Source organism: Eptatretus burgeri, chromosome 2 (genome assembly GCF_056783735.1).
Source record: "Eptatretus burgeri isolate ZD-2024b chromosome 2, Ebu_testis_v1, whole genome shotgun sequence".
Lineage (NCBI taxonomy): Eukaryota > Metazoa > Chordata > Myxini > Myxiniformes > Myxinidae > Eptatretus > Eptatretus burgeri.
In genome coordinates this window covers 54496184-54509573 of record NC_140962.1, presented here as the reverse complement: position 1 = coordinate 54509573, position 13390 = coordinate 54496184, and the positions used below count along the sequence as shown (strand labels likewise).

Below are 13390 nucleotides of genomic sequence, written 5' to 3'. Positions count from 1 at the left end.
GTTCAAGTTGTCTCTTGCTTCAGTGGTGCAAATTGTCCACTCATATCTAATATATTAATTTGCTTTTATGTTTTAAGCTTCTTCGTTTTCTTCTCATCTTATTTTGTTCACTTATCAGGGGCTGTGTTGTTTTATTATTAATTGCACGAGATTAAAGGACCATGAACTCGCTTCTCTGCCATCTAAGTGATGTATCGTGCGCTTTATGTTGTGTTTGCACCTCAAATTTGTGGCAATGAAGAAGATATATGAGTACAATTGCCTAATTGTCATTAATGTTACCATTGTATTTATTGCATATATATTTGATTTTTGAATGACGGTGATTTCTAAATGGTAATTGAAGGTAATTTTGAATAAAGAATGAAGATTTAATTTATTTAATGAATGCATGTTGCTTATGTAAAAACAAATTACTTGTTCTTGTCATTGTGAAAGTCAATCAATCAATCGATCAAATGTACCATACTCTTGACAGAACGTTGGTGCTGCTGAAGCAGTTTCTTCGGTTGGATAATGCTGGATCATTTGCCTTTGTCTTTACAACAGTCAGTGAGGGCAGGAATTTGTAGTTTGTTCAGGATTCCAGCGATAACTTACGTTCCCTTCACGAAGGACACCATGGAATCATTAAAACTGGGTTCCCAGACATCGTGGACTAATCGTGGTGATCCTATCAGATGTTATCAGATCTTGAGGTCAGTCGTTGCAATCGTGTTAATCGGAGAAAATTTTTGAACGCTTCAAAATTTTTCTACGATCAACACGATCAATTGTCAATCGGGACCATCGTATTGCATCGTAACAAAGCGCGACATATCGTATTGCATCGTAACAAAGCGCGACAGATCGCATCTAATCGTGCTTCCTAATCGTGGTGATCGGGATCGATTTTAAGGCACTGTCACACCTTGACGATTTAGCCAGCGTATGCCGAATTATGAAAAAGTTGTCTAAAACGCTGACATACGTCAAATACGTTATGGGTAAGTTTTGTATACGTTAAGAGCACGCTGAAAAACACTGCCATACGTCGTAGTACGCTGGCTTTCATCGTTGTACTTTGCGGTTGTCCTCAAATTTTAGCATGCTTGAAATTTTACGACCTATGCCAGCGTATGACTCGCACGTTCCGCTACGCTGGCCATTAGTTGTAGGCACGTTATGCGATCGTTGACACACGTCGACACACGTTACTTGTAAGTTACTCATAAGTCGAAACACGTCGATGTAATGATTAACGTACCCAAAACTTATTTATAACCTATGAGTAACATGTAGGCACGTTACACGATCGTTGACACACGTTGAGGCACGTTCCTTGTAAGTTACTCATAAGTCGAAACACGTCAAGGTAATGCTTAGCGTACCCAAAACTTATTTCTTAGCTATGAGTAACATGCTTTGAACCTATGTGTAACGTACCTCCAATGCATATTGACGTAGACGTATGTGATTGACGTCTTCCGGACGACCACAGAACTTACTGAAGGTGTTTCTAATTTACAGCTACCATATAATGGCGTATTGGCAGCGTTTAAAAAAAAAAAACAACAACAATAACTTCCGATATTTCGTCACGTGCCGTTACGTCACGTCCGATTGCCTCTTCAGTTTGCTCATGTCTTATTCTTAGTTCCTCCTCTGTGAATATTTTCTGTTTGAGGATATTGTCACGTTGACGTCGAAACTTAAAAGCAAATGTCCGAATATATTTCAAAATTCGTGATGGACTTAAAAAAAAATAAAAAAAACAAAAAAAACAACAACAACCACTTCAGATATTTCGTCACGTGCCTTCACGGAGCCAAGGAGAAAAAAGAAAATGTGCCTTGACGGAGAAAATAAGTTTCGGGAATGCTAAACATTACCTTGACGTGTTTCGACTTATGAGTAACTTACAAGGAACTTGTGTCGACGTGTGTCAACGATCGCATAACGTGCCTACAACTTATTCCCAGCGTAGCGGAACGTGTCAGCCATACGGCGAGTATGTCGTAAAATTTTCAGCATGCTTGAAATTTCACGACGTACTAGACGTACTACGACGTATGACAGCGTACCTCATCGTTTTTCAGCGTGATCTTCACGTAAACCAGACTTATCCATGCCGTATTCGACGTGTGCCAGCGTTTTAGACACATTTTTCATAGGTTGGCATATGCTGGCTAAATCGTCAAGGTGTGACTGCGTGGTTGACACTTCCAATTCTCAGGCGGTTTTGATTTAAATCGGCATGCGGCAGGTTTTTAACAGGCTACGCCACGAGTTCGTCGGCGATACGTGTAGCGCGATGCCTAAGTTAAACTATCGTTGGGCATAGGTTGTGAACGCTGACAACAGGCTAAGCATTCGTTGGTATAAGTTATCTATAAGAACGAAACGTTCTGTGCCCGTTACTAATATGTTATGCATACGACCAAAACTTTAAAAAAAAAACATCAAAATTTCAGCGTACGCCAACGTTTTACATACATTTTTATACGTTGCCGTTGCTGGCAAAATCGTCAAGGTGTGACAGCGCCTTTAGACAAGACAAACACCACGCTGTGTGAGACCACGATTTCAATCGTGCCGTGCATCATGATAGTAGTGGGGCAACTTAGCTAAATATAGCATAACAATTGTGCATTTTGTGAGGAAAGGACTAAATTTGGCACACTCGTAGCCTATCATATGATGAACAGATTTGGATATTGGGCCATCTCACAATTTTTGATGGCAGTGGAAAATGGTTGCCACAGCCATCAGCGGCTGAATTTGAGATGGCCCAATATCCAAATCTGTTCATAATATGATAGGCTACGAGTGTGCCAAATTTAGTCCTTTCCTCACAAAATGCACAATTGTTATGCGAAGTTGCCCCACTATAGTGGGAACAGACTTTCAGAGAAATTCCATGATCAGCTAGGAATGGCCAATCGTGGCGTTCGTAAAGGATCGCACAACAGTGGGAACCTAGCATAATGTCCACCAATGACCTGACAGACTGGTCCTTCATTATAATGTCCTTCGGATGGAGCGGGATAAATGAATGCCTCACCCTGCTTGTGAAACACCATGGTGACGGTTTCCAGCTGAGTTGAGATTCGAGCCCAGGCTAGACAGCTCAAAGCCGAGTGCGCATACTTTGAGTTGAGGCCATTCCACTACCCCAACCCCATCCCACCATCATCAAAGTAGAAAAATTTAAAGGGAACACATAAAAGAAAAATGCAGTAATATTGACCCTTTCATAACTTTCCTAATTCCAAACTATTCTAAGTTAGATGGGCTGTTAGTTAAGTTAGTTAGATGTGTGTGTGTGTGTGTGTGTGTGTGTGTGTGTGTGTGTGTGTGTGTGTGTGTGTGTGTGTGTGTGTGTGTGTGTGTGTGTGTGTATGTATTATTGTATTGTGTGTATGTATTATTGTGTGTGCGTGTGTGCAGTAACTTTTTTTTTTTTACCACTGGAGCTTTTGTCATCAAATTTTCAACAAAGCTTCATTATGTGAACATGGAGAGGATGATTTAATCATTTGGTCTAAAGGTCAAAAGGTCAAAGGTCAGCGTCACATAAAATCCTCCATTTTCATTGAATTGACCTGGAATTTTAATGATCATTTGAGCTTTTGTAAGCCATCACTTTTTACCATTTGAGCTTTTGTCATCAAATTTTCAACAACGCTTTATAAGAATATGGAGAAGACAAATTTAAAATTTGGCTAAAAGGTATACGAAGAAGAAGACTGCATACAAAGTGGACAGGCTTTGCATTTTCAGATGCTTTCTAGTTACCCTCGCCGAAGGAGAGGATCCGTTTGTCTCTGTCTGTCTGTTTGTGTGTCTGTCTTTCGCTCTGTTTGTCCACATATAACTTTTGTGTTTTTTTTTTCTCTGCAACCGCTTTTCCGATTGAGACGAAAGTTTCACCACAGGTGTGACTACTCATGTAGAATTTTATCATGATAATTTGATGTCATGGGTCACGTGGTGTGGCAACCATGTTGGAAAAACAGACAAAATTCGGACCTCTGTATCTGAAACTGCAGCAAGGAAAAAACTGAAACTTGGCACATGTCAAGTACCCCTCATGGGGAATAAATGTGATTTTTTTATGACGTCATAGGTGCCTTCGGTATGATGTCATAATTGCATATGTAGAATGCTACATCTAATCGGTATGAAAAATTTTGAGGGTCATCTAAGGATAAAATGGTCCATAGAAAAAAAAAAGTTGATGACGTCTTCGGTCACGTGATTCGGCAGCCATATTGTTTAAATAAAAATACCTTCAAAAATCTTCTTCTCTGAAGTGGCTGAACAGATCAAGGTGAAACTTTACATGTATGACCACCTCTCCATGAGGAACAAAAGGTTCACACATATGATGTCATAGGTCACATGGTTTGGCAGCCATATTGGATTTACCCTAAAATGTATAAAAATCTCCAGAACAGCTGAACATATTGAGAGGAAATTTCACACAAATGTTCCCCAATCCATGGCTGTACAAATTTGTTAAGGAATAATTGATAGGTCACATGGTTTGGTAGCCATATTGGATTGAAGAAAAATATTCAATCATATTTTCATTGAAACAGCTTTTTCAATCAACATGAAACTTAACATTTATGATGTAGTTTTGATGTGGAATACAAGTTTTAAATTTCAACTTAATCAGATGCATGGTCTGGCAGTCAGAATTATTTAATTATTTATGGGTTCTTTTTGTTTGTTTGTTTGTTTTTTTTTTAAGTAAGGCTCATTCGACTGTGCCTGGGTGGGTTTGAGAGTAGAGGCGTAGCAGCTGAAATGTGAATCCGATCCAGATTCCTCCTGATGACTTCATGTTTGCTTTTTGCTTGTTTGGGTTCCTTCTGATTACTCAAATGCAGTACTGTACCTATTTGTTCTTCATTTGATTTGAATAGAATTTATTATAATCCCATTCTGAATTCAATTGAATAATGAATAATAATTTTTTGAAATGTCATGGGACAGGGTCACGTGTCCAATCAAAGTGAGACGTCTTGGGACCCGGTCATCACTGCCAGCAGTTATAAAGTGGCAGTTCCAATTATGTCTCTAATGAATTAAGTAACACACCAGTCCACAAATGCAACACAAAATACACCACAAAAATGAATTCCTGGAGAGGGTCTGCAATCTCTGCTTGCTCTTTATTTTGTATTTGTAATCGCCGAGGAAATGACAACACATCAGAGGGTATCAAGCAAATATGGAGGGATGATGGGGAAATGTATCTGCTGCTTCACCAAAAATTCATGGTCTGACACATCCACTTGTTAAACAGCATTGCCATGCAAAACCAATTAGTTTCTTTGTGTCCACAATTCCAAACAACTGTGTCTGACTTTCGATATCAATCATTGCAGGATATCTTTACAGTGATGGCTGATTAACATTCTAAACCTGTGGGACAAAATCGTATCATAGTATACTCTTGGTAAAGCAGAGTCTCGGTCGATTGAATCAGCAATTAATACAACAATCTTTGTACAACGGCAGCAATTAGAGTGGCAGGTTTTGTCATAACAACGAATTAGCACTTTGGTACGATGAACAGCAAAATAATAATAAAAAGATTTCAAAAAAGGCTCAGTCACATTAGTGTGGACAACATGAACAAATCCTATCACATAGGCCAATGTAACATCAAATTATTAAATTATATCAGAGTTACATAGAGAGCTTTTGTGTTGTTATCATTGTTTAGCCCATTCTTAGGGAAGGTGTAGCAGCAGATGAGCTTCCATTTTGTTGAAGGAAACTTCTTAAACTGAATAGACAGTCACAGTACTGACAAATTTGCTTTATTGGATCAGGCAGCCAAAGCATGAATTAATTCCTTAATTTTTGTGCGAAGCCTGGAGATGCTGGTTTTCATTATTGCTGGGGATATGGCTATGCTGCTGACACAATGCTCCCTGTAGGTTATGACAGGAATTTGGCCATCGTGCTATCGAGAGCTCGCCAACCTTTTTGCTAAGGACGCCATGGGATCGTTAACATCCACCAGCTAATGTCGGCCCAGTTTAACGTCCATCCGAGAGATGGAACACATTGATGAATTATCCTGCCTGTGAAACACCAGGATGATAGTTTATAGCTTGGGTCGGGATTCAAACCCAGGCTAGACAGCTTAGAGGCAAATGTGGGTACCTCTGGGCCATTCTACCAACCATAAGCACTGAATGAGTCTTCATCCAAACTGAACCTAAATTGAGGTGGCCTCTTCAAAGGTGCTTAATCATACAAACACAGTGAACAAGGTATGACACCACCTAATAAAAGCTTACCCACCACCATACAATAATTTATCAAGTGCCTCAATTTTCATGGAGGATGGAAAGCTGAACATTGAAGAAGTAAAGCTTCATGCAGTGAACAAACGATTGTGCCTCCCAATGGAAGCCAAAATGGTAGGCACGACTGGCCTCTTGAGTCAAAGATTGAGGATGTGCATTTTATCCTTCAAGCATAAGTATTGGTGTGTGATATTTTTTTAATGTGGCCATCATGCCATCGATATGTTGACGGTATGACATTAGTGTGGCAGAACTAGAGCAGTAGTGGTTTATGTAAACAGACATAGAAGGGGGGCACATGCTCCATGTGTGTGATGTGGTGAGTATGTGGGTAGGCCTATGTTTACACTGTGACATGTGCTTTGTAATGCGTAGACATGCTTTAATAGCTTCCATATCTCGATAAAGCACAGTTAGTAATGGTATATGTAAGGATATCACTTTCAGTAGCCTGAAAAAGTATTCACCCACCCCTCCAAAGTTTTTACACTTTGATACCACCTGAGCTTATTTCATGATGCTTTCAAATCAAACATAATATATGGAATCTTCACAAACTACTTCAAAGTGATAAAGCTAAAAATTGCAGATAAAATGTGAATAAGTTTAATTAACAGAGAAAATCAGATGATTCTAAGTTGCATAAGTATTCAACCCCGTTGCCTAATTAACCCAAAATCACTTCAGGAGCAAATTATTTGTTTGAAAGGTTACAAAATATGTGTAATAGGTTTAACCTTGATGTAATCAGTGGTTCAACTTAAAAATTAAGCTCCTCACTTATCTAAGGAGTTTTAAGGTTCAACTCACGTAATCAACCAACAAGGAAAACATGAAGACCAAGGAGCTCTCCAAAGAAGTCAGACATAAAGTGGTGGAGAAGCACCATTCAGGAGAGGGTTATAAGATTTCAAAGTCATGCGTTATCCCTTTGAGTACGGTGAAATCCATCATTAAGAAGTGGAAGACATATTATACCACCCAAACTCTACCCAGATCAGGACGTCCATCCAAACTCGGCAGCCGAGCAAGCAGGAAACTGTATTGTAATGTCAATGAAAATACAGAAATGACTTTGAAAGATCTGCAAGGCTCTATGTCTGAGATGGGGTCAGTGTTCATCAATCAACAATATCCCATTCCCTTCACAAGGCTGGCCTCTCTGGACAGGTGGCAAGATAGAAGTCATTACTGAAAAAGACATCTTAAAGGTTGTATGGAGTTTGTGAAAAAATTTTTAATGACACTGCAGGCATAGGGAGAAAAGTTTTGTCGTGGGATAAGAGAAAAATTGAACTTTTTGGTCTGAATTCAAAGCGTTACTTCTGGTACAAGCATAACACTGCACATCATCCAGTCAACATCATCCCTATTGTCAAGCATAGTGGAGTAACATCATCTTATGGGGCTGATTTGCATCAGCAGGGTCTGACAAACTTGTTAGGATAGAAGGGGCAATAGACGGTCCAAAGTGCACGAGAATCCTTGATTCGAAATAAAAAACCTGCTTGAGTCAGCCATGAATCTGAAACTGGATAGGAGATTCACATTTCAGCAGGACAATGATCCGAAGCACAAAGCTAAAGCCACACTGGAATGGCTGAAGAAGAAGAAAATAAACGTTCTTGAGTGGCCCAGTCGAAGTCCTGACTTGAACCCAATTGAACATTTATGGCGAGACTTGAAGATTGCAATCCATCAATGATCCCCATCAAACTTGGCAGAACTAGAGCAAGTTTCACATGAAGAATGGGCAAAGATTTTCCCATCTCACTGTGCAAAGCTGGGAGAGACCTACTCAAAAAGACTCATAGCAGTCGTTGCTGAAAAAGGTTCTTCCACCAAGTACTGACAGGTGGGGTTGAATACTTTGCAACCAGTGAATGTTGATTTGTACATGTTTTTTGTAGGTATTCCTGACATGTAACCTCCTTCAAATATAACAGTGTTTAGTGTGATCTCTTCAGTTATGAATAATATAGTTAATTTGGAAAAATTGTTTTTACGTAATTTGCATTTCATATAAATGTGGAGGTCAATACTTTTGCAGGCCACTGTACATGTTCCAAAGGATATAAGACTCGGTGGTGTAATGGTTAGAGTGTCGCTCTGTGTCTGGGAACTCTGAAGTTTGAACCTAATCCTGGTCCAGTCATACCAAAGACTTTTAAAATGTTGCGTTCTGCTTCTTTGCTTGATGCTCATCATTTCAAAGGATGGAGAATGGACAAATAACCAGATGTTGGAAACCATTGCACAGGCTTGATGAGATGACTCAACTCCATTGAAGTTATTTTTTATTGCAAGTCGTAGTTTTTTCATCACCATCACCATCACCATCACCCAGTGAATTGCACATTAAGTTTGTGAATCTATTTTGGAAAAAGGAAAATACTAGCGACCTGTGTTGTACATTTGATTGCACCTTTGCAATGACCGGTCCATGGAGTGAACCCCTTCATTTCAATGAAACCGATTCAAGGCTACTGCAGTTGAAATGATTGAAAAATAGTGCATTGTCCTGTTTGGTGTTCCCATATAATTTGTCCATCACAAACCACTGAAACTTAAGGAGTCGTCGTTGATGTCCTCAGTCATGTTATTGATACCTGTTGTGGTGTACTTGTTTGTAGATGATGAAAATACGCACAGACATGGAAGAGATTGTTAAAGAAAGTACCGGTCTGCAAATTGAGTTGGCAAAGGTAACTTTAATCTCGTACTTGTCCAGTGGAATTAATCATACTCTTAAAATTTACTGTGCTGTAACACAAAATATTTTCCCCTTATAGATTGAGCAAAAAGTGTCTGACCCCAGTGGTGACTGTAAAACATTGCAAGCTTCACTCATTGATATCACTGAAAAGAATGGATGTTGTAAGGCTGAAGTGAGACAGGTAAAACATGATACATTTATGGTGAACTACGATTACACCTGGGTTGATTTGGCATTTGTACTTTCACCTTTATCAAGTGTTCACACGTGACTGCATTACTTTGAGGAGGTTTGAGGAAGCATATATCACATTCATTGCATATATCACAGTTTGCATGTGTGTGCGTGTGTGCTGGCAGCTTGGAGACCGAGTGGTGGCTCTGACGAACCATTCTGAAGAGCTTGAAAATCAGTTGAGAGTTGAGCAGGAGATGAGCCATTGTTTGAACAGCTCTGTGGCTTGCAAAGAGGATGAGAGAAAAGTACCTTCGGGAAGCAGGGAATGGGTCATTGGACAAGTTTCATGCGTGACAATGTAACATTATTAATGCCTCCTGGTTTGTATCTGTACTTCAGGTACTGGCTGGATATCTCATTGACCTTCAGGCAGAAATTACAACTGTAAAGACCAATGGTCCAACCATATGCACAATGGATAAAGGTAATTTCTTTTCATCATGCCATTGCTGTAACCCTGAATAACAATATATGTTGCTTTACAAGGAACTTCAATGCAGGAGGAGGCCATGAGGACCATGAAAGCCTGTGCTTTGGTTGGGAACCTATGGTTGCTTGTCCTTGCTCCGTCCTTGTTAAATGCTGAGCGTCAAGTAAGGAAGCAGTACGTAACATTATTAAAATCTTTACTATGACTCGGTCTGGGTTTAAACCACCACTCACCCAGACTCAGAGTTGATGCTTTAACCATTTGGCTCAAATCCTTCTTTTGTTAATTTTTCTTTAAATTATACACATCTTCCTAATATATGCAATTTGGTATCTGTCTATCTATCTGTCGTCTGACCACGAAACAACAGCCTTGAGGCATTGTACGTTTATCGCGTCCCCCACAGACTAATGGATGTGAACCGTCTCGACTTGCTAGGCCTCGAAGTAGGCCACAATCTAAGCGCAATGATCTTTTGAAAATAAAGGTGCTTAAATGAGTCTTCATACATGAATGATTTCTCCCATTGCCTATCCTATTTTCTAGCCACTATATTATATGTGAACTTCCGAAGGATTGTTCATAAATTATGTCTTGGCTGCCTCAAATGTGATTTTTCTCGGCCATGACCAAGTGCGACGCGCGATATTGTCCCTAACACCTCTGCAGCCCAATTGTGACCATTATTTGATGTGTATTCTCATTCCTAATGGTCGCTAGCATTGTTTAATACTCGCTTAATGGAAATTTGGAGGAAATTGGAGAGACTTACGCGTGGGTAGTGTTTCGGCTAAGAGTTGCTGGACCACACACCTACCAGAAGTAAGAATTATTATAACCGGATATCCAGTTCCGTCACGTCGTGGCGGACTTTTGGTGACATTTATGATCAGATTTCTCCAAACATCTCGATCCTGCACTGCTTTACAAAGCTCTGGCTGAGGAAGCTTAGTTGCAGCCTTTGCCCCATCCATCAGGCGCATACAAGGTCTACCTTTTGTTAATGTTCCCCAACCCTACCCAGCATGGTTGACTTCTCGAAACTTTCATTTTCTGCATGCATGATGCGTCCAAAAAAGACAGTTTCTGTTTTAACATCAGTGCTTCTAATGTACATGGTGGTCTACGTTCATAAAGCACTGATTCGTTTGGTCTTCTTGCAGTTCATGGAACTGGTAACATTCGTTTCCAACACCAGATTTCAAAAATGTCTATGTTCTTCCTTTCTTTCTTCTTCACTGTCCATGACTCGCATCCACACATTGCAATGAGAAATACAAGAACATTCACCAGCCTCCTCTTGGTTTGATTTGTAATGTCTTTTTCTTTCTTTTCTCCCCAATGCTAATCATCTATTAATTTCCTCCTCCACATTCTGTACTGTATGCCTGGCGTTGGCTTAATGGGAATGGTATTGCGCTTGGGATCTGATGGTCCCGAGTTCAAATTCTGCCACCGTTTAATTAATAGCAGGTGGGGTTGACTCAGCCTGTCATCCTTCTGAGGTTAGCAAAATGAGTACCAGCTTGGATGATTGAGCCATTTGAGTATCCTATCTTGGAGCGATGACCTTTCCAGGATGGTGCCCAATTGCCCAGGAGACTGCTTTGGCAGCACCATTGCTCTGGACAGAATATGATCCCAATGGATTTGGATAGATTCTGTTCTCATTTCCATCTAAGAACCCAGGAAAATTTAATGTTCCACTATTTCTGCCTGATTGTCTTCTGATGTGAACACTTTGTTCTTCTCAGTTGACAAGATATTTGTCTTTTTTAAGTTTTAATAGAGTTCAGCTTTTTTCATTTCCTTCTTTATTATCTGCAGCAGTTCCATAAAGTCCTCTTTACTTTCTGCCAACAGAGTGGCATCATCAGCATGTGTTATGTTGTTGATACATCTTCATCCATTCCAAACCTGGCCTCCATGTCATCGAAGTAGATTTTTCATCAAAATTATTATAACCACAAATTAATCAGTCAATTCCTTCCGATGATAATGGCATAATAATGATATTAATAAGGAAGCTGTCAGGATGACCGAGGGGAACACACATTCGTTTTGAAGCTGTCTATCCTGAGTTTGAATCACGACCCAGCTATAAACTGTCATCCCAGTGTTTCACAGGCAGAGTGATTCGTGTGTGTGTGTGTGTGTGTGTGTGTGTGTGTGTGTGTGTGTGTGTGTGTGTGTGTGTGTGTGTGTGTGTGTGTGTGTGTGCCGTCCCTCAGATGGACGTTAAACTGGAGTCCCATCTGCCAGCATTAGTTGGTGGACGTTAAAGATCCCACGGTGTCCTTCGCGATAAGTAGGCGAGTTATCGCTGGCATTGTGGTCAAGTTCCAAATTCCTGTCCTAACCTTTATAGTCGAACGTCAGGCCTGGCCAGCCAGTCACTATCGAAATGATGTCCACATGCACATACACATGATCACCCATCCACCCACCCCCTCCTCCCCAGCCCTGCCACACCCCTCTGGCCATGTTTCTCTCAACTTAAAAGTAATTAAAAACTAGGTTAATTAATACTTTTGTTTCAACCTTTGTAATCTAACTGTCTGCCTTAACCACAAGTAATTTTTGGTCTTTGCATGACTACATCTTTCTCTGTTTAACCCATCTGATCATTGTAGTCAACCTGTTTGTGCAAACCACAGCCTCGTTGTTTTTGTCTCTATCAATGTCAGGATGCAGGTGTGGGAGAAATGGAAGGGTTGAGGGTAGGTAGGGTAAAGTCTGACTGATGCCCTCCCCATCTCAAACCTCGATGCATCTTGACATTTAATTACGAAAACATGATTGGAGAGGACAATTCACAATTCCAACTGTCATTGTGCGGGTCACTTGGAGGACTGCAATTTGACAAAAACAAGTAAGGAATCAAACGGATTTTTCCCCCTTGCTTGGATTTTATAGTAAACCCTGAAAGTGTGGAACCAGAAAGAATGAAACCAGAAATGGTAAATTGTAAGTGAATGTCTTTAAAAGACTACACGCAGCTGCATTTTGAAGGGAATCTTATATTGCAGATGAATGCATTTGACATTTCAGAATCAAACAAAATTGGTTTAATGTCCATCATTTACCATCAAACTCAATATAACAGAAACAGATTTGACATTTCAGAATCAAACAAAATTGGTTTAATGTCCATCATTTACCATCAAACTCAATATAACAGAAACAGGTCAGAAAAAAAAAACATTGAAATAAATGAAAAAAAACCATGTCTGGATGGCATCCCAAAAATACAACCGAACAAGGTAAGAATGACACCACTACCCCTTGACGGATTGCCATTACGACATCTTTTGGCGATTTTCCGTCTCGATCCCATAACTATAATACACATTTACACCAACCCCACTAAAAATCTACAACTCACTCCCACATAGACATCTTCATACAATTGCTAATCTTGCCGCGCAGTCACCAATGACAAAAATGTCGAAACGCGTCATAATGGCAATCCGGAAATGGATTGTGATGTCATTTTTACCTTGTTTGGTAGCTTTTTTGCGATAACACCTCAACGTGTTTTTTTCTGACCTGTTTCTGTTGAGGTTTTTTTTTTATAGGGGGTGGAGAATTGTGGATTGTTGTGTCGGTAGTATCATGTGTGGTTCAATTGTCACGTGGAAATCATAATATGTTGAAGTACTTTGATATGTACATGTATTGTATTCCAAATAAAAT

General features: G+C 39.9%; 1 protein-coding gene across 6 annotated transcripts in view; it reads left to right on the top strand.

Annotated features, from left to right (window-relative positions):
• The window catches only part of LOC147032074 (uncharacterized), a 64883-nt gene that overhangs the window by 33287 nt on the left and 18206 nt on the right, over positions 1 to 13390 (top strand). For all 6 annotated transcript variants that reach the window (XM_085869366.1, XM_085869364.1, XM_085869369.1 and 3 more), the window contains 4 exons: positions 8945 to 9016; positions 9104 to 9208; positions 9387 to 9513; positions 9608 to 9688. In XM_085869366.1, coding sequence (XP_085725492.1) covers positions 8945 to 9016; positions 9104 to 9208; positions 9387 to 9513; positions 9608 to 9688 — 385 coding nt within the window. The remainder of the gene's footprint in view (positions 1 to 8944; positions 9017 to 9103; positions 9209 to 9386; positions 9514 to 9607; positions 9689 to 13390) is intronic.